Source organism: Callospermophilus lateralis, chromosome 9 (assembly GCF_048772815.1).
Source record: "Callospermophilus lateralis isolate mCalLat2 chromosome 9, mCalLat2.hap1, whole genome shotgun sequence".
Taxonomy (NCBI): Eukaryota; Metazoa; Chordata; class Mammalia; order Rodentia; family Sciuridae; genus Callospermophilus; species Callospermophilus lateralis.
This window is the reverse complement of record NC_135313.1, coordinates 79,419,209-79,441,915: the sequence shown is the minus strand read 5'-3', so window position 1 is coordinate 79,441,915 and position 22,707 is coordinate 79,419,209. Positions and strand designations below refer to the sequence as shown.

Sequence of the window (22,707 nt, the reverse complement as noted above, 5' to 3'; positions counted from 1 at the left end):
ATGTAAACAGTACAGTTAACTGAATATATAATCAGCACCATTTTATTTTAGTCTTCTTTGTACGGTTACAGGTTTCTAGGCCTTGAGCATCTAGGTAGGTGCAGAGCATGAAGCATTTGTTTCAGGTAGTGGGAAATAAAGATGAAAGTTTTGTCAGAGGAACAGTCCTGTTATTAGAACCAAGAATTAAAGACACCAATGAGCTGTCTGTCTTCATTCCAAAATCCTGCTATAAGAATTCATTAATCACATTTTTTCCTTTTTTGCGGGGCTGTCCCTAGTACGAGATCCCAGGGCAAGGAATCAAGTTTATAGTTAAACTAATATTTATTAGGTTGGTAGAGAAAGACATCAAAGACAGACTGAGGCAAACCTTCTACCTCCATCATTCTGAGAGACTATTTCATTTAAGTCATTATTGAAAATTCCTGTTGCCAGATTTTATGATTGAGTTCAATCTTCATCTAAATATCTCACATGTTTTATATATAATATGTTTTTTTGTTTGCAGTGCTTGTAAGCATACTAAGCTAAATGCTTTACTGTTGGGCCCACCTTTATCTTGAACTACACCTTTCTTTTTGGTTTTGCTTCTGTTTTTTTTTTAAATGATTTAGTCCCTTGTTTTCTTATTTCTTTTTTAAAGACAGGAAAAGCACTGGATGGTTTTATGTATAATTTAAACTTAAATAGTTAGATATCTTATTTCTCATGACCATACTTTTTTGCTTCCTGACTCCTTTTCATTTAAGTCCTTTAAACATTGAAGTTTGAAATTTTGTTCTTATTGTTATTATTATTTGAGTTTTCCATGTACCCATGTCCTTGACCTCCTTTTCAAGCTCTGGGATTTTTTCTCCCTCTTTTGATGCTGTCTGTTGGTTATCTCCATCTGGATGGTTCACAGACCTCTCAAGTTAAACCTTTCCAAAACAGAATTTACTCTCCTATCCTAGATAGTCCTATATTATCTTGCCAATGACCCCCTAAACTCCTAATCATCTGGATTTTTTAATCCCTTTCCTTCAATCCCTAAATTTAAATAGTTATCAGATTCTTTTTAATATTAAAAATGATCTTTCAGTTATGACAACTAATTGTGATGTCTGACCTTAAGCTGAATCAGGAGTAAATGGTATAAAGATAACTTGTGACTCCATTTAACAAAATTGGCAAATGAATGGTAGATAAAAATAGATAACATTATCAATGTTAAACTTATTAAAGTTGATCATTGTGATTATGAAAGAATATATCTATCCTTAAGTACATGCTTTAGTATTTAGGGAAATGTATCAGGAAAAAAATGCTGTGTTTATGGAAAAGAGCACAGGAAGGAGCAGCAAGTATGCACACACAAATGGATATAAAAGCTCACAGTGACCAGGAATAATGGAGTACCTCGGTAATCTCAGCAGCTCAGGAGACTGAGGGAGGAGGATCACAAGTCTGATGCCCACCTAGGCAATTTAGCAAGACCATTTCAAAAAAACAGGGTGGGGCTGCGAATGTAGCTCAGTGGTAGGACACCCCTGAGTTTAATCCCCAGTACTGAGGGCAAAACAAAAAGAAAGCTAACAATAAATGAGCCTAGGTCTAAAGGATATTTGAAATAATTTCTAAATAAAACAATTACTTTTTTAAAACCACAAGCCCCTTTAAATGTCATTCTCTCATAAAATATTTTCTTACCAAAACATTGTTCAACAAATGGACACTTTTAAAAGGTTTCTTTCTAAAACCCTTGATTTAGAAACCCTTGCTATCACCGTTCTAAACTATGGAAAGCCCTATTTTTTAGGCATTTTCTACTGTTCTTTATTTATTACACATTCCCATAGAAAGACTTAGTCTTTACTCTCTATCTTCCATCCCCCATCCCCAAAACAGAATGCTCTGCTAACACCAATTAAGAAGACCACCAACCATGAGTTCCATAATTTTCCTTCCCTTCTACTTGCATACCACATTTATCCTCTTATAGAGGCATAATCCTAACCCTTTTCCAACTCTTAATTTTCTCTTCTCTCATTTCTTCAGTCTTTGTCTATACCCAGTAATGTGCCCAAGGATCTCTGTTTCTAAAAGAATCTTTCACTTATTCTCATTTTTGGATTAGCCACATTTGGTATTTCCTTTGTTTACCTTTCACGCATATCACAAGCCATTTCAGTTTACTGAATTGCACTCTTTTTAAAAAAAAAAAAAATGTTTATTTTTTAGTTTTAGGTAGACACAATATCTTTATTTTGTTTTTATGTGGTGCTGAGAATCAAACACAGTGCCTCACGCATGCTAGGCGAGCACGCTACCACTTGAGCCACATCCCCAGCCCTGAATTGCACTCTTTAAGGATACTAAAGGCCTCCTACTTGCATGTAGGAGCCTTTTTCAACCTGTATTCTAATTATGATCTCTGTAGTTGACCACCTCATTTTCCTGTTTTGTTTTTTTTTTCAATCTCCTCTTCTATTGCCCCTCTCTATCTTATATGTTGCTATTTCCTTTGGTATCTGTCTTCAGTTTTTATTCTTAAGCTACCAATAGCTTGTTGCTGGTTCCCAAGATTTGACTCTGCCTCTAAGCTCCATGCTATTTCTTATGGAAGCTTTCAACCTTAGCAAACATTTCAAATTCACATTCCCAACACCACCTGCCCCTCCCTCAGGTTTACTTTCTCTTTCTTAATGGCATCATCATCATCTTCTGTTCAGTTGACCAACCTTGCACTTCAATTATCAACTTTTCGATCCATTTCCTCCATTTTTATTATATCTTACCTGGACCACTGCAATTCTGCCACCAGCTATTTTATTAAAAACTAGCCTCCTTTTAAAAAAAAACAAACAAAACCTGTAATGGTTTCCACTATCTATAAAGTCCATATTCCACCTGACTCTAGGCACACTGAGCTTTTCACTGATACCTAATGTACCATGCTGCTTTATTGTCCCCTCTGCCTAGAAAGCCAAGTCCTACTTTTCTTTTTCCTTTTTTTTTTTTTTTTTTTTCACCCTGTTTTCTACAATGGGGATTAAACCCAGGGACACTTTACCACTGAGTCACATCCCCAGCCTTTTTAAATTTATTTATTTTGAGACAGGGTCTTGCTAAATTGCCAGGGCTGGCCTCAAATTTGCAATCTTTCCTCAGCCTCGTGAGTAGCTAAGAATTAAGGATGTGTGCTGCTGTTCCAGCTCAGATCCTACCTTTCTAATGCATGGTCTTAGTAAACAAGGAATTTACATCCCAAGATGATCATTTTACTAAATATTTACAGTCATTTGATAAGCTCCACCTTCACAAACCAAAAGAGGAATTTTATACTAACTTCTACTCTACTTCTTGGAGTAAGCCTGTAGCAGCCCTGTTTCTTGGTGTCATATTCATGGAGACTGGAAGTAGAAGGGAAACTGGAGTTCTGGATGGATTTTTCCCAGAAAGACTCACTCCTAAAGCATTCTGAGTAGTTAGATGTGTTGATCTTTTTGTTTTGTTTTGTTTTTGCTATTGAGTTAAATACTCCTTTACACTGCTTTTTGCAGCCTAGGACTTTATTCTGCATTTGGAGAATTCTCTGTGTGATGAATATTGGTGCAAAGCAAATTTCTGCTCTCTAGCCCATAGGAACTGAAGGTACAGGAACTAGGCACAGTGATTCATGCCTGAATCCCAGATCCTAAGGAGGGTGAGACCAGAGGATCCTTAAGTTCAAGGCTAGCCCAGGCAATTTGGTGAGACTTTGTTTCAAAGAAAGAAAACAAAACAAGGTAGAAATGCTGAATGCTCTTTCCTGACCCTTTTTGCATCCAAGGCACTGTTGCCTTGTGTTGAGGGTACTATTATATGACCTGGGCTTTGCCAATTAAAACCACTGAATTTGGATTTAGAGCCTCTATTACAAAAAAGTAAGGACAATAGAGAAGTCTCTGATAGTGGTTAAGAGATTGGCATTACCAAGGCAGCAGGAGCAGCTGTTCTAGTAAATCCCCATACTGTTTATGCAAAACCAGCAGTGGATTTCACCATTAGATCAGTCCCATGGCTTTAATTTTAGGTACTGCAGATTCTAAACCTGATTTTCCAACACTTCCAAAGATGTTGAAATATTTAGTATCTTACCAATAGATTTCTTTCTCTTGATTACAATTAGAAACCTTGGCTGATATGTTTCCAACTTTCACTGTACTTACAAAGGTTAAAGTAAAGATATCCAAGATTCGATATAATAATCAAGCAGTTTTTAAAAAAAAATCATACAGCATCTTAAGTGTTTACTTGAGATTGCATTATTAATTAAGCTTGCTTTTAGGCAGACCCCACACAGATATACCCAGTGTGGCAGTTAAGAAAATATGTTTTTTGTGTACTGTTAAGAATATGTGTGCTTTTTTATATGGGAGAGGGTCTGTCATGTGTGTGTGTGTGTTTCTTCGTTTGTTTTAATTTGGGATATAGTGTCTTTAAAGGGATTTGTTCTTTACTACAGTTTTCAATTATTTATATTTTGGGGCATTGTTGTTGTTTTGGGGGACCAGGGATTGAACCCAGGAGCACTTAACCACTGAACCACATTCCAGCCCCTTTTGTGTTTTATTTTGAGACAGAGCCTTGCTGAGTTGTCAGGTCTCCATAAGTTCCTGACGCTGGCCTTGTACTTAGATCCTCCTTCCTCAGCCTCTCAGCTGCTAGGTTACAGGCCTGAGCTACTACATCCAGCAAATATTTATATTTTAAAAATGAAATTTGGTCTACATCTTTTGAAGCAGTCACAATGGATCCTGCCACATAATTGAGTTTTAAAACCTACATATTAAATCGAATATGTGTGTACATGTATGTTATAATTGTGCTATGTAGATTTAATGAAAGTCTAGTCTGATTTGAAAAATAATTTGAATTTAAGGTTTATATTTTTCATTTCAACTCATTTAAATGTTATTGTCTTATCCAGACTTGTTTTAAAATTTGTATTATGAGAATATCAGAGGGTCATTCCTGTGACTGCAGAGGTTGGTTTCAGCATGTCAGCAATCTATCAACATTCAGTTAGGAAAAAGTTTTCTCCTAAATGTAAGACTAAAAGAACTCTTGGAAATTTCTTATATCTTTGAATATTATTCATAGAATTGGAGAAACTTTATCCTAACCATCTTATCATTATGATTTCATTATTCCATGGTCTCTTTGTTTCCATGGGCTGGCAGTATTAAGAATCAGAAAACTATAGTGGAACCTTTGAAGGAAAAAATGAATTAATAAATAGATCCTTCTAAAGTAGTCATCTCAAGCCTGGTGATAAGTGAAATAATTATGAATTTTAATGGATTAATGTCCCTCTCTATGAAAAAGAAAAGAATTTTTAAATTTTTTATTTTTTATTTTTATTTTTGGTACTGGGTATTTTACCCAGAGGCACTTTCCACTGAGCTATATCCTGAGCCCTTTTAATTTTTTATTTTAAGATGGGTTCTCACTAAGTTTCTGAGACTGGCCAAGAATTTGCAAGCCTCCTATATCAGTCTCTTGAATTGATGGGATTACGGGTGTGCACCACCGCACCTGGCAGGAAAAGGATTATTTAATTGTGGCATTTGTCTTAGAATTTAAACAGGTGTTTCCCTTTTTTGATTTGGGCATATGTGCCTGTAAAAAAAATAGGGCATGATTTATGTTTGAGTTCTTTCCCAAAGACAGGAAGACTATAATTCTACCAAATTTTTGTTGTTGAACACGTTTCCATTTTCTGGAACTTTGGTAAAGGAATTTTCTCCTTAAATATTCAAAATATATAAAAATATATATTTTTTATTTCATTGAATGCTGATGTTTTCTCCTCAGATGATAATTTCATTGCATTGTATTAATGTCATTTGAATATATCCAGTATTAACTTTTAAAGTCAATCACAACTTCACTTTGTCAATTTTGGACTGCAGTCATTCGTTCTTGAAGAACATAATGTGAAAAGTGATTATTGAACCCTTTTTTAATTTAATGTAAATCCTTATAGTTACATTACTTTTGTGCTTGGTAGTACTGTTTAGGCTATTGCACAAATAATAAGCCATCAAATTTGAAAGAAGTAAAATGGTAAAAAAGCAGTCATTTTCTAATACTGAAAAGAAATACATGCACTCCTGGTTGTTCTCTCTCTCCCACCTTGTAGCTTATTGCACTGAGTTCCAAAGTTCTTATGTTGTCTTATTGATTAATTTGATCTTATCCTACCATTATTGCCATATTATAAGTTTCTTTAGGTAGTAGATTTATCTTAAAGCTTTTTCCTTAGTTTTTCCATAACCTATAAATTAATACTTATTGATTATTAATTCTACTTTTTCTTAATTCACCATTTTATAAATTAGAAAACACCAATTTTCACCTGTGGTTTATTAATTTGTGTATTAAAAATGTGTGCATTGAAATTGCTAGGCAGTTCAGGGGTTTTATCTGTTAGCAAAATAAATAGTCCTTGTTTTCATGAAGCTAGTACAGTTTAGAAGAAAAGCCCAAAAAGTAGGATAGTGTTATCACCCCATATCCAAGCCTTCCTAAATAATCAACACCAGACTACTTTAGAAATATAAATTTACTTTAGATTCTTTTTGCCAGTTAGATGGTTTCTACGGCTTTCTAGTGGTTAAAGTAAGCATGCTAAGTGACAGAACTTATTATTATTATTATTATTATTTTGGTAACTTTTATCTGCAACTGGTTCTTAACCCACTCGAATTAATGTTGTTGTCATGATAGAGATGCAGTGATACTAGCAGGTTGTCTTAGCATAGCTAAAGACAAATTTTACAGAATATTTAAAACTAGATTTTCCCACAAAATAAAAAGTTGCTGTATAACAGCATAAAACAAGCAGTTAACTGAGAAAATACAGTTAACCCTGGACAGAAATAGTAGGATATTTAACTGCAAACTATATATTAAATTCTTACTAGTTGTGATGTAAGGAGGGTACTTAACAAAAGACATTGCAAGCTGGAGCAAGGACCACTAGTGAAGGAAAACTGAGCAGATATTTTAATCCCAGCATGCCATGCAGAAGCATAGGAAGTAGTGTTAGTTTGATAATACTGTTACCTAAGAAGCTCATTACTGTTCTCTGATTAGTGGCAAGATTTATCAGAAGCATAATGACCAAACAACTGAAACACATGCAGGATGTTTCCCTGGCCCTTCAGAGCACAGGAGAGCTTCTAGTGATGCTGTGATGCTTTCAGTTTGAGGTAGAATAGATCCAGAAAGCTCAACTCTGGGCTGGTGGTAGAGCACTCACCTACCTAGCATGCATGAGGCCCTTGGTTCAATCCTCAGGGATGCAAAGAAATCCTACATAAAGCCCAATTCTTAATCTACTCCTACCCTTGTAGATTTTGGGGTATATAGTACAGTTTCAGAGAACTTCAACAGTAGAAAGGCATCCCTTTAAAGGTAATGTATGGAATACTGGTTCATTGCATAGTGTTGAAATTTACAGAAATATGCTGTTTTTCCTTTATTCAGTTCCAAAATAGGCATAGTATAATAATATTTGTTGTTTTGACATTACGTAAAATGAAACCTTCTGTATCTTCTGGTTGCTATTGAGAACCAAATATAAGCTACTTAGTAGGCTTGAAAACTAGTAGACCTTAAAATATGTAGAATCATAGATTATCAAAATTTTGAAAGACCCCAGATGTCTTCTAGGCCAAGACTTACCTAAGGCATAAATTCAGTATAGTCTTCCTAACTATTACTTATACATATTTTTCTTAAATTGTGGAACTTCTACCTCTCGACAAAATAATTAGTTTTTAAATAAATCTCCTAACTATTGAGACTTTTGTTAGGTTGAATTGAATCATGTCTTTACCATCATATTATCTGATCATAACTGTTAGAATGGATCACATGTTTTTCTGATAACTGTAGTTCAATTTTGATTTTTTTTCAAACATTGTAGTTGGTAATGTCTTGTTTTTCATTTAGCTTGTAACACTTCAAGAAGCAAAACTGCTGCTAAACGAAGATGATTATCTTATTAAAGCTGTATATGACTACTGGGTGAGAAAACGTAAAAACTGCAGGGGGCCATCCCTCATTCCTCAGATAAAACAAGAGAAAAGAGATGGCTCTACCAACAATGACCCTTATGTTGCCTTCCGGAGGAGAACAGAGAAAATGCAAACTCGAAAGGTAATGTGCAAATTATATTTGATTGAATGTAGATCAGTAATAATTTAAGACCAGTAACTTTTTTTCCTAATAATTTGAATAAGTTTGAGTAATTTGAACATGAAAGCTAATAACATTGATAAACTTTATTTTAGAAATCCTACTCTTTAATCTCATCTATTGACCATTTGCTTTTTGGTGTTTATGTATTACCTACACCTTTCATAAGGTATTTTAGGCTTGTAGTTGAAGTAATATGAAGAATTTTGTGTCCTTATGTATCTTACAGATTTTGAGTTCTTCAGTAAATTTTTCTTTCTGTCATTTATCTGTTCTGTTTGGGAAGTTGAGAATTTGAAGTAATACTGCTTTTCCTTGTTGGTCACTTAAGAGCTTACAATTCCTTTAAAAACGATATTCTAGTTTTTACAAGTAAAAATGAACTTTGGTGCCTCTAGCTACTATGGGGTCATGGGAAGTAGGGAAATGTTCATTTTCAAACCAATCCTGGCAGCAGTGGGATCTTTTTCTCCTTTTCTTAGTTGACAGTTGTGTTAGATTTCAAATTGATGGACTTGTCCCATCTAGCTTTCAGTAGCAGTGTGAGCCAAAATTCTAAGTAAGAGAAATAGGATCTCACACTTTGGACTGATATAATACAGAACAAAACATTTCTTATAACTTATATTTCTTATAACTTAACAGTAAATACTACCTGGTAATACATTCTCTAACATCACAAAGAATTAGGAACATGTAAATGTAAAACCTTGAAGAATTATAATTGGAGGCAGGGCATTTTCTGTAGATTCTTGTTACTCCTAACATTGAAAGCTTGTCTTTGTCAGCTGTTAACCTAACAGCTGTGAAGCATAACAGCTGCCAGAGATGGTATATTTTAGGAGAAATTCTCCTACTGGTTAGTTACTAGTTTATAAAACTACAAATGTGAACTATTGGATGCAAGGAAGGAAAGGTTTATCTGAACTACCAGTTGCTTTTTAAAACAATATAATTGATTTAGATGCTTTGTAAACCATGAACTGTTAGCAGTGTCTTTTGAGGAAAATGTACTGTTGGACTTCTTTTAGTGAGTGAGGATGAAATATTTTAAATTAGCAGTATTTAAATAGTATTTTGAAGATTAAAATATGGTTTATTCTTTCTAATTATTGTATATTGAAAATTACTGGTAGCTGTTTCTTATGCTTAGGTACTCAACTGTTGTGTGATCACAAATTTCTCCTTACTCTAAATCCTACCCTTTCTCTTGTTTTCTTGTTGTTTGTTTTGTTTTGTTTTTATTTTCATATTCCTCTGAAGAGTGGTACATTTTCTTTTTAGTGTTCTTTGCTTTTTATTTCTCTGTTTTTACTCATAGGTCCAAAGACTATTACTCTGTCCTGCAGTGTTACTAGTTGAAAATGTTTATGTGTTTCAGAATGAAAAAGTGAGGAAAGCACTTAACAAATAATGCATATGCTCTACCTGTTCAGATGGTGGGCAGGCATTGGGATATGCAGTAAATGATTACTGCTAACCAAGGCTCTATACTTATTTCATGAACTTCAAAGCACTTATATAGTTGATACAAAAAAACTATTGAAATATTTTTTGGCTAATTTTAATTTTAATTCAGTAAACTAATATTTAATTCAGGAGTACATAGTCATTTTTAATGAGATAGTCTTAAGGAACTAGCATGTGTTAAAGTACTGATAAGTCCTGAATCAGCATATACATTTAATATGTTTAACTGCACAACTAAAACTTTTAGTGCCTATGCCTTCTCTTCTCCCTCTCCATGGCCCTGAAGTGGTTCCCAGTTCAGGCCTCAAAACAATCATCTATGAATCATCATCGCTGGTTATAAAAAGATCTGTAGTTAATTCTGAAATACAGTAGTTTGAGAATCACTTCTCTGGAGATTTGGCAGTAGGTACAGAACTATTAACTAGAATAGGGAGAAAAGAGTTGGCCCAAAGAAGAGACAGTTGTGAGAAGGGATTAAGCATTCAAATACAGAGAAAAGGGCCAATTTGAGAGAATAGAAAAGATGTCATTATGAATTCATGATTTTTAATATTGATAAATTCATGATTTTTAATATTGATAAAACTAGAAACAGATATGTATTTGGTTAGGTATGTACATACATATATTAGTACATTTATTTCCTAGGTCTGTTCACTGAGAGACTATAGAAGCAGTGATACCCAGTACAAAAATGGGTGTACCTAGCATGCGTAGGACATGATTTTTAATACTGAACCCCATTGAAAGGAACCAGGGCTCCTTATGAAAATTGGTTGATTCCATGTCTGGCGCTGGGAAAATAAAAAGATAAGCCTGAAAAAAATTTGCTGCTGTACCAGAAAATAAAAATGTGATTGAAGAATGTTGGAGCCCCATCAAAAGGACATAGGAGTCAGGTTGAAGGGGGACTGTACTGATCAGAGCTGGGAAAGTTTGAGCATCAAAATAATTAGCAATGAATTGTAACCCTTAGAGTAACCCCTGAGTCCTTAGAGATATACTATAACAAGTATAGCAGCTATACTTACTGCTGTAAAGGACAGTACTGGGACAAATATGAATAAAGCCTTGGAATTAAGATTTTTATAGTTAATTCCCAGTTCTTGATATTTATGCTGCAATGATATATGAGTATATCTTTGTTTTGAGAAAAAACATACAAATGGGGGCATTATATGTTCAACTTTTCTTGAAAATTTCAAATACACCACCAATTATATATGTATATGTTTATATATGTCCCCATAAATCAAATGTAAAACATTAACTTGGAGAATCTGAATAAAGATATATGGGAATTATGTGTTGTATCATTTCAAAATAAAAGTTCTTTTTTTTAAGGAGTAAAAAGTGCAGGACTGGGGAAAGGAAAAGTTAGGAAGGGTAGGTATTTGGACCTGAAGAGAACAGGAAATGAGTAAGCCTAGAGTCCAAGAATACTTTTTGAAGAGGAGGGCAGTATTTAAAGGTTCTAGTGTACTTTTGAATGTTATTCAGTTGCCAGTGGCATGTAGCCTTACACAATAATTCACTTTTGGATTCTGTATGTTTGTCATTAGTTAAAAACCAGGGTAGAGGGCATTTGCTATACTCTGCACAGAGTAGGCACTTTAATATTTGCTGTTGATAATGTTAATTTTTAATTCACTATATTGGAAGAAATTATTGACCCAATTTAGGTTATTTTCAATACATGATGGTTATTTTCTTTTCTTTCTTTTTTTTTTTTTTTTTTTTGCATTTCCTTGAATGCAAACTTTATTTCTTTAAAAATTTATTGGAGCATTATACAATTAATGGGATTCCTTACTGCATATTCATACATGTGCACAATACATGATGGTTATTTTCTAAATGCAAGATACTATACACAAAAGAAAAAGTAAAACTTCGAGTTTCTTTCAGTTCTTATTTTCTCTTTTATAATTCTGTTTTGAAACCTCTGGCATTCTTTCTTTAGGTTCTTTCTAATGTCATTCATATTAAATTACTAACTCAAAGATGAAGTGATTGCGTTAAATGTCTGGACACAGAGATTAAAGAGGGGTAGTGGTCTGTTTTAACAGTTCCATGCCCTATATAAAGTAAATACTTTGTGAATATTTGATTTAACAAAAATAGTTTACATGAATAGTAACTTTATATGCAAACAGATGATGCTAATTACAGCTGAACCTTCTGTAGTTATTAAACAAGGCTTTCATTTTGTAATTAAATTTAACATCTTATATTTGATGTTAACAATAATTAACAACTAATTAACAATATTCTACAGTTATGAACTTTTGCTAAATCTCTTTTCTACTGTGTGTTACTATGTTGAAACATGATAATACCATTTCTTGAGATGCATATTCTTCATACCTTGAATTATCTGAGTTTCTGAAGTTAAGCTTTGATTGTTGAGCATTGCTCATGTTTATATTGGCAGAACTATTTCTGTCATTGAAAAATACCTTGCTACAATACGAATGATCTGTATTTTTTTGATAAAACTCATTTTTGTTTCAAGTTTTATTATTGGAATTATTGCTTCTATGCCATTCAGTATTTTCAGTGGCTGCCAGCATTTTTCTCATGACTGTCTATTACACAATAATTGCTTATATTTTCAGAGTTAAATAATTGGGTTGTCTTATATAGTTGTTCTTTGGATGATTTTTAAACATTTTTACATTTAACATTTTTAAACATTTGCTTTGATAAGATTTTGTTGAATGAATCTAGAAATGTGGATAATTAGGTTAATTATTCTTCTAAACTTGTTACTTTTAATAGAATCGTAAGAATGATGAAGCCTCTTACGAAAAGATGTTGAAACTGAGACGAGAGTTTAGTAGAGCCATAACAATTTTGGAAATGATTAAGAGAAGAGAGAAAACAAAACGAGAATTATTGCACTTAACCTTAGAAGTTGTGGAAAAAAGGTAATATTGGGACTGTTACACCTTTAGCCAAATGTTAACAAAAAATGGAGAAGGGTGTTAAGCTTTTTGGTAATTCTTACCAAATTTCCTTTTTTTTTTTTAAAGACTTGTGGCTACTAGTTGTTTGTTTTTTTTAACTAAGTTATTGGCAATTTGAATTGCCGATATGAGGGATTTTGGTGTATAAAAAACTGATTCTCTAATAAGCTTAATTTTGGGCAGAATAATTGAATTTAAAAAAGAATCTAGAGATCATTTTATTCTCTATGTTCAAGTTTCTGTTAAACAAAATTTATTGGAAATGAATGTTTAATTTTATTTTCTAACTAGGGAGACAAAATTTTTTGGTTCTGCTCTTTTGGAAATGTGTTCTCTGATATATTTTCTTGTGTAAATAAGTGGACTAAACTGAGCAAAATTTTATGTGATTCTTAAAATAAGCATTCTAAACATTTCCTGGTTCTTTGATAATGCAGAGTGTTATGAGAAATTAATCACATGTGCACTTTAGGTATTTTTGTGTTTGTTTTTTGGTTTGTTGCATTTATTGAACCCCAATATGAGATCCTTTGTTTCTATAAGTTTTTTTTTTTTAAAAAGAATCTTATTGTTAGTTCTATTTTGTTAGTTAACTGAAATGTCATGTTTTTACTTTAATGTTTTTATCATTAAACTATGGAACATTTTCTAATATTTTGTTTCCTTTTCAAGATACCATTTGGGAGACTATGGAGGTGAGATCCTTAATGAAGTGAAAATCAGTAGATCAGAAAAAGAGTTGTATACCACTCCAGCAACTCTTCATAATGGAAATCATCACAAAGTCCAAGAATGTAAAACTAAGGTAAATATTCTCTGGGGAGAAATTATGTATGGAAATGATGATCAGATAACTATTCATTTCTGTAGTTGTCTACAGGATGTCTATAGGATGTCTACAGGATATCTATAGGATGGTTAAGGAAAGTCATTAACATCAATTTAGTTTTTACTCTTTGCCCAGCACTTTATACAAGTTTTTACATAATTTTTGGCCCATTAAACCTCACAACAATCCTTTGAAGTAGGGTTTACCTCTGCATGACTTGAGTTCAGGCCTCCCAAGTACATGGCTTTCCAACATACCGTCTTATTTCACTGGAGAATAAAGGTAATTATAGTCTAGTTATTGTCACTAGCCCCACCAAGTTCTGCATGATAGGGGCAGGCATTAAAATGTAAAATTGAAAGCTTTCTTCATTGAGATTATTGGGAGTTATTCTTGTCATCATTGCCAAAATCTGCACTTATCACTTTACCTACCTTGAATGACTTTAAAAAGTCCTCTAACATCTGGATCCAAATTTTCTCCTAATAAGAAAACTGTACTCAGTGATTATTTTATTCTTAAATTAAATAATTATATTTATGTAGTACTCATTGGTACATTAATTTTTTGATTGGGTTATATAAAAATTAATAAAACCTTCAATTTTAAGGAGTTTAAATTTAAATAAGGAGATCAACTTGACCTTATTCTAGCAAGATGTTAAAAGTGACTTAGAGTGTTTGTGGAAAATTCATCTTTTACAAATGTACACAGTCCTTGTTTTTCATGAGTTCATTCTTAAAGGTCAAGGAAGAATGTGGAGCATGAAGATTTCCTCCTTTATTCAACTCATGTCAATTCAAATACCAGGTTCTTATTAATCACAGGCATCTAGCCCATCTACAATTCCCTTTAAATTTTGCTTGTCTTACTAGCCGAAAAGTTATCAATGCCACAAATGTCATTTTGTAAGTTATTTTTCAAAATCCATTTTATATCAATCAGTGCTTTACCTAGGTATGCAACTGTTAAGCATTAGAATATGAAAACTCTACCCCACAATTACTGATAGAATCAACCTTTATTGTAAGCTGAATCTTATTTTAGATCTTCTCTAAGAATACTTGGCCCGTTTAAGTACTGATTTTACAGATATGGTTGCATCCATACTTTATCTTACCCCATTATACATAGTTAGATATATTTACTTTGTCACACATCCCATCTTAAAATATCAAGAGTTTCTAGGAAGTTGGTGTTTACTTTTTCTAAATAGTTATACCCTTTATATAAAATAGTTTATATCTGTCTAAATACATAATCTGCCACTCAAGCAACATTTTCATTGTGTGCAGTTTTTATCCTAAAGTAGTTTTGACATTTGAACTACATGAGGAAACATAGCTTTTTAAAAAATTTTACACTTTGATATTGTTTATAGTTTGGTGTCTGATAGTCATTTAAAATTTTTTAAAAATGTTACGTACATTATTTTTATTAAAATAAATGCCAGTATATTAAAATATATAGAAGCAGAGTTGCTCTGTAGAAGGGAGATGGGGGCTAGAAACTACCCCATCAATCAGTCCCTTTACCAGATGGCCTCTCAGGTACCTCCCCAGAACCCTGGTGTACTTGAGAACCATTTGATTTTTGTTCAGTTGAAGCAATAATTACATATTCTAAAAAGTGAAGTTTTTTTTCTAGTTAATAAGCTTGTTTTTCTCAAAAGATTACCATCTAAAGACATTTTTTAAATTAGAAATAATTGCATAAATAAATTAATGAACTCATAACCTCATTCAAATTATTTTTTAAATAAGTTGTTTTCCTCTTTAATATAGTGGATTTATATAAGAATTGCATTCAGATACCTTTTAAACATTGGATTGCATAATAGAGCAATATAAAATTACTAATAGCTTTACTAATACAAAAAGCAAACAAATATCATAATTAGTTTTCATTATAATTTGCAGAAAGTAAATCATGTTTCAATTCATGATCACAAAGTAATTTTTGCATACTAAAAACAGTAAAATTATCTCATGAATAAAAATGTATCTTTTTCAAAGAGCAATATAGTTTTTCATGATTTTATTCTAAAATGATTTTCATTTCTTCCTTTTGGGGGTAAATCATCATGTAAACAGCACCCTCATCATATATCTTTGAAAGAAGAGGCTTCTGATGTTGTTCGTCAAAAGAAGAAGTACCCAAAGAAGCCTAAAGCAGAGGCTTTGATAACGTCTCAGCAGCCCACTCCTGAGACATTGCCTGTGATCAATAAGAGTGACATTAAGCAATATGACTTTCACAGCTCAGATGAAGATGAATTTCCACAGGTGCTTGTTTTAAAACTATTTTAAAGACATTTCCTCTGACTCTTTTATATTGTTTTATATTTAAAATATAACTGACATTTTAAGATTTCTGATGCTTGCTTTGTTAACCTGTTACAGCATAAACATTTTCTTCATTGTGTGTTTGTGTGGCCACTAAAATAGTACTTACTTTTATTTTCCATAAGTTCAACAGGATTTCTGTTGTGGAACATCAAAGTGGTTTTTAGTTTTTCCTTTTGTAAAAATTAACAAACTTATTTTTTGTATTCAAAGTGAATTTTCAAAAATGGAATTACTGATCCAAAGTGTATCAGTATTTTAAGACATTTAAACATAATCATGAGCTAGGGATATAGCTTAGTGATAGAGCACTTGCCTTGGCATGTGTGAGGCTAGGCTGTGAGTTTCATCCCCAGTATCACAAAAACAAATAAACATGATTGTAAATATTCAACTATGATAATTCCCTTTTTACCATATTCTACTAGCATTATATTTTATGATATTTAAGTTTTGCTAATTGTTGGGTAATAGCTATTTGATTTTAAAGATTTAGAACTGATTAAAGTAGTAACTTATGAAAATATATGTTTGGATATTGCAACAGCTTTATAGTAAAATATTTGCAATTACAATTTTTAACTTTATTTTCACAAGTACTATTCTTAAAACAAGACATTTAGTTTACATATTAAAGGATTAGTTTTTTCAGAAAGTGAATTTGGTTTAGCACCTAATTTAGCAGTACCTTCTCTTTTCCTTTCCTTTTTTTTTTCCTATAGGTAGATATGGTATAAAAAACTTAAAGAGAATTCTGTAACAGATACCTTGAATTCACTATCAGTTTTATCATATTGTAATAGTTTTGCTTATTTTCTTTAAAGGCAGTTTTGTAACGTCACAAATATGTTTAGAAGCAAGACTATTTCTAAAACCCTTTATTACTGCAACCATTTAAAATTCAGATGTCTACATACAATGTAAAATGTGCTCCTTTGGCTGTTTTTATTTTTAGTCACTGCATAGTTCATATTTCATGTGATAGTAACAGATGCACATAGATGTGTTTAATTTTGTGTGTTCTTCAGAACCACTTAATAAAACGGGTCATACTTGTCAGAGGATAGTACAGTTAGGCTAAGGCAAAACTTTGAATAACCATGAGACATTGATTATATGACTATTTTGAAGGAGTGAAGGATTCAATATCCTATCAAATAGTGGTTTTTCCAGATCTAGAGAATAGTGAAAGACTGTAAGCAGAGAATACAGTTATTAAAGAGAACTGCTAGAAGTTTGGCATCACTAGAGCACAAAACAACAGAAGAGGAGGAAAGGGATTAGAGGAATGATGCCTGCAGTAGTAGCCAAATGGCAGATGGCCTCTATCTACTTTTATTATTGAGTATTTAAAAATTTAAGAAAATGACAAGGTTTTTTAAATATATGTAGAAGAGTATTATATCGATAGTGCAAATGAGAGCCTACAAATTTTTCTTTACATTCCTGTCCTATTAAGAAGGATGCCATAGGATAGTATGACCTTCTATAAGTTTTTTTCTCCTGTTGTGACACTCAGTCCATCCAGCCTAAGAGGTGGACTCAGTCAGAATAAGTGGTGGTCATAAATTTCTTGTCATAAATCCCTTACGGATTTTCATTTCAGCTTTATTTTTCTATAATGTTTATTCATATAATTGCCAAACAAATTGCATTTTGAAACCTTTAGACTTTTCTGAGTCCTAGTACTAGGTCTTAGACAACTCTCTGGTTTTTATTGGTATCCCTACATTTCTAAAGAATAGTTACCTATAGTTAGATATCATTCACTGAGGCAGGTATTTAGAATGTAGTTGTTCTAAATTCAGGACTTTTATTGCTAAAAATAGTGTTACGGTGATCTTTGTCCAATAAACAAGTAAAAGAGGAATAAGGAATGTGAAGAAAACAAACATTTTAACCAGACTTACCCAAATGATGTACAGAAGGGCAGAAGAAAAAAACCCAGTCTCTTCTGACTGTGCTTCTGGTTCTTTTAATATCAGCTCTTTCTTCCTATGTCATAGCTTTCCCACATATACTGGAATCTACTCTGGAGAATGATAGGAGAAAAGAGATAATATACTGTAGGCCTATAATTTCTAAGATTTTAATTGCAAACTTTCTGTGTGTATCTTAGATCAATGATTTGCAAAGAAACCAAACTGTAAAATTTATACTTTAAATTTCCTCTCAAATTTCACCTTTGGAACTTGGTTCCCTAGGAAAAAGAATCAGCTTCAGCTCACTGTTTTTGTATCTTCCCTGTAGGGTTATTGGAGGTATATTGGAACCTCAAACAAATACCTTTCTCCCCTGGATGACTCTGCTAAGTGGTAATTTGGTAATTACCACAGTTTGGAAATAATGTGGAAAGAATATTTTTCTTCCCAAAATAGGGAAAGAGGGATTTGTGAGGTTCAAAATGTGCAAGTAAATATGATTGAGCTAGCATTTGTCAGAAAAAGTGGGACCCTGCCAAGTGAAATTGTGAGACAACTGAAACTTAAGTATCAAAACTTTTGTTGTTTTTGTTGTTCTTATTGTTGTTGTTGTTTAACTATTATGGGGGAAATTTATCTAAAACATTTCTTTGATGTGTTTGAATATATTTATATATCATTTAATCTGTTTTTATGACATAAGTATGCTATAATGTATCTGTGCTGCCCTAGAGATCACACTGTTTGGCCTGATGTCACATGGCCCCAGACAGAATGCTTTTCAATGTGACAACCTTTTGAAAGACTATTATTTTCCTTTAGGGTTGACCATTTCTCTGCAACCAGTCTGCTTACCTTTAACAAATCTTCTTTCTTCTAATTTTCTGTTTCTGTACTGTTGAGTTTTAATTTTTTAAAAATGCGGGGGGATATTTTAAAAAAACAAACAGCAACAACAAAAAAACTCCTTTTGAGCAAAATCTGTTACCTTTATTGTGCTTTTTTGTTGTTGTTGTTGTTTGTTTTTGCCTGTTCATAAGTGTTTCTAGTTTTTGGCTTTATTACAGAGAGAAACTATTGGATAAAAAGAATACCTATTTATATGTGAAGCATAACTGTCATCATTAAGTATTTATGGCCACATATACTATTTGTAAAATATAAATGGGATACAGAAGAATTCTACTAATTGTTTTTAAGTTTATAACATAACACTTCATGCTAATAAGCAATTCAACAATATCATGTATACTTACTGCAAGAACTGATTTATTAAAAATTAGAATTTTTAATCATAGAACATATTTACTAATCATTAAATGTTTGGGGGAATTTATGGCCCACTAGATGTAATATAGGAGTGATTTGCTGTTGATGATCAGATTTTAATTTTAGGTCATTGCACTTATTGATTTATTGACTTTAAATAACTCCTAAATGGATACCTCTTTTGTTCAGGTACCATCCCCAGTATCAGAACCTGAAGAAGAAAATGATCCTGATGGTCCCTGTGCTTTCAGAAGACGGGCAGGATGCCAGTATTATGCTGTAAGAACTTTATTTTTTGTGATATTTTTACAAACTGGAATTAACAGATAACTCATGTCAGGGTGATTTAGGCTTGATCTAAAAATGGGAAGTGCATTAGTGGCTTTTATTTAACATTCCCTATATGAACACCAGTAAAAGATGTTAAAAGATATTGAGTCCTTTCAAAAGGTTTCAGAATTCTTTGCTTGGGAATTGAAAATTCCTCATATTTTAGAAATCTAGTTTTGCTCTGGTCTGTAACTATAGCTTTAGCATTTGTTAGCCCCAGAATCTCCTAAGTTGGTTCTGGAACCTTTGATGACTGCTGAGTATTTATGGAAATTTATTGTGCTGCAAGTCAATCTTGTGCATGCATAAACTTGGAATTCTCTTTGTGCTGTTGTCAAGTTTTGGTGCAGCATTACATCAAGGAGTGGCTCTGACTCCCTAGTGCTAAGGTTTTCTCATGAAGTATAACTATAGAGTTAAGAGGATGGTTTTGACTTTCTTACATGGATTGTAGAGACCATTTATCTAATTGCATTATGGTAAACACACACTGACAACTTTTCCAGGGTATGTGTATTTACAGGGTATGTGAAGATTTATTTACAGGTTAAAGTGATGAGAGAAGGGGGAAATATGAAAGGGGACAAAAGTGGTAAGACAGAAAAATAAAATATGAAGGTAATGAGAAAGCAAAGAAATGGGCTATATGTTTCTTCAAAGAGGAGGCTTAAGCTTGACCCGTGAATGCTTGAAATACAGTTTTAACTTTTTTACTTTTTGTAACTACTCCATGAGTTATCTTTTTTTTGTTTTCCTTCAGCCTCGTTTGGACCAAGCTGACCATACATGTGAGAATTCAGAATTGGCAGATTTGGATAAGTTGAGGTATAGGCATTGCCTTACAACACTTACAGTCCCAAGGAGATGTATAGGATTTGCAAGGAGGCGAATTGGCAGAGGTGGAAGGTAAACTGTTTGTTTTGATTGGTTTTTGTTTACCAGCTAGAAGAGAAGGTATAAAGAAACTGTTAAGTTCATCCAGTTAATACTTGGTTTTATGTTGCTTTTCAGAGTCATAATGGACCGAATATCCACAGAACATGACCCAGTCCTGAAACAGATAGACCCTGAAATGCTGAATAGTTTTTCAAGCTCTTCCCAGACTATAGACTTTTCTTCTAATTTCTCTCGGACCAATGCTTCCAGTAAACCTTGTGAAAATAGACTGTCCCTTTCTGAAATATTAAGCAATATCAGATCTTGTCGACTACAGTGTTTCCAGCCAAGGCTACTAAATTTACAGGACAGTGATAGTGAAGAATGTACCTCAAGAAAACCAGGGCAGACTGTGAACAATAAAAGAGTTTCTGCAGCATCTGTAGCTTTATTGAACACCAGCAAGAATGGCATATCAGGTAAGCTGTCACTGTGTTTAGAGTATATCCTGATGCTCTTTCTCCTTAATTTTCATTATCTACTAAATAGACTCAGTACCTTTTAGAGGTTTATTTTCCTAATACCATTCAGGAAAGGAATTTTATCTTAACCTACTAAATTTTTTTTTTCCCAACCTAAGTAACAAAATTCTACTTCAGGTGGTTCACATTTTAACCAAAATGTCCTAACTAGTATCTATAAAACCACTGACATGTGTTTGGAATATGAATGTCTGATATGATAAAAGTGTAGGTAGAATGTGTAGAGTTCTCTGTGGGCAGACTACTGTTTACAAATCATCATAGTACAATATTCTCTGGTTCTTGTGCTACAAAAAAATTTCATTTTTGTGTATTCTTTGCTGAAATGAAAGCATTGCTTCTTGAGAGTACCATTGAATTTTTTCTTTATGAAAAATGATGTTTTTTAGGAGATTCTCTATGAATAGTTTTAAATTTTGTCTGGTAGCTCACCCTCTCCCATTGAGATCAGAAAAAGTATTTTTTACTTTAAAAAGACATTAAAGTCAGTTTAGTATTTTTATGACATGTAAATTGTAAATAATGTATAATATTAGAAAAATCTAAGATGTAATTTTAATTTGTTCTGTGGATAGTCCTTATCACATTTATACAAATGTGTATAATTTATAAATATCCTTATAATGTATTCATTGTAAAGAAGAGAAAAATAGATGTGACTTGACTTATACTTTGGATAGCCTTTCTTTCTGTAAAGCATATGTATTTTTAAATTGTTTCCTGGATGGTGCATTTTAGGATTCAGAATTATTACATTAAATTTACTTAAAGTAATATGAAATCCTTTTAGCTTGAAATTTGGTCTCTATAGTAATCAGTCTTTTTAATTACTGAACTGCCTATTTTTCAAGTTGATGTAGGCCATTTATTTGTTTAAAAGTTGTAATAGAAAATTTGGTGCTTTGAATGATTGGAAATTGGCAAATAATTTTCCAAATGTTTTGGTTAATTTATCCTAAATGAACTTAAGTAAGGAAAATGGCATCCCATTATATAAATTTCATGAGTCTGTGAACTCTCTTGAGCTTTTGAAACAGAAGTGGATAAATACCTAATATGATTTGGGGTCACAGTATTCTTAAAAATCTAAAGATAGTAAGAAACTGACAAATAATTAGATTAAATCTTTTATTTATTTTTTTTTTAGCTGACTACCTTATTTAACTAAACAGAAATTTCTGTATTAAACATTATTCAGAATAATTTTGCCAAAGGGGAATTTAAAAATAGATATAGGCATTTATCATTACATTTGATCATAGAGTGAATTTTTTCTTTACCAATTTATACCATAAAAATTATTTGTGTGTATTTTTTCTCCAGCTAAGCAGGGCCAAATATTTATAGCTTTCTACTATATTTTCCAGATAAACTCTGGATTTAACTTGACTTTTTTTTGTAGAGAATGTATATATGTTGTATATGTTATTGTATCATCAATACATTTTTGTATACAATTGAAAAGCTGTAGTAAAAAATTTTAAGTTCCCATTTGTACCAGCTATATTCATTATATAGTTTTATCACTTCTGGTTAGATGGCCTTAAATGAATTTAAAGACTGATATAAATTCCCTCTCCTACCTGAAGAGATAGTAGAGTTTGGGGAAAGTTGCAATTTTACTTGATTATGTATTGATCTGAAATAGAACTTAATGTAACTTAAATGGTCCCAAATAATCAGCTCTATAATTCTATTACACTATCATATATCAGCATAAATAAAATCATTTAAAATACTATCTTTAACCATACATGCATGTCTCAGGGAATGTAAATCACAAGTGTACAATATTAACATCATAATCAATAAAGGGGTTTGTTTGTTTGGTCTGGTTTTGTTTTTTTGTTTGTTTGTTTGTTTTGGGTTTTGGGGGGGAGGTAGTTTCTTTGTTTTGTTTTGTATTTTTCTGCCTTTCCC

The 22,707-nt window shown here is 32.4% G+C and overlaps 1 protein-coding gene across 2 annotated transcripts in view; it reads left to right on the top strand.

Annotated features, from left to right (window-relative positions):
* The window catches only part of Epc2 (enhancer of polycomb 2), a 139,962-nt gene that overhangs the window by 102,515 nt on the left and 14,740 nt on the right, over positions 1–22,707 (top strand). For both annotated transcript variants that reach the window (XM_076865568.1, XM_076865567.1), the window contains exons 4-10: positions 7,987–8,193; positions 12,487–12,635; positions 13,347–13,479; positions 15,597–15,788; positions 19,229–19,318; positions 20,130–20,275; positions 20,381–20,724. In XM_076865568.1, coding sequence (XP_076721683.1) covers positions 7,987–8,193; positions 12,487–12,635; positions 13,347–13,479; positions 15,597–15,788; positions 19,229–19,318; positions 20,130–20,275; positions 20,381–20,724 — 1,261 coding nt within the window. The remainder of the gene's footprint in view (positions 1–7,986; positions 8,194–12,486; positions 12,636–13,346; positions 13,480–15,596; positions 15,789–19,228; positions 19,319–20,129; positions 20,276–20,380; positions 20,725–22,707) is intronic.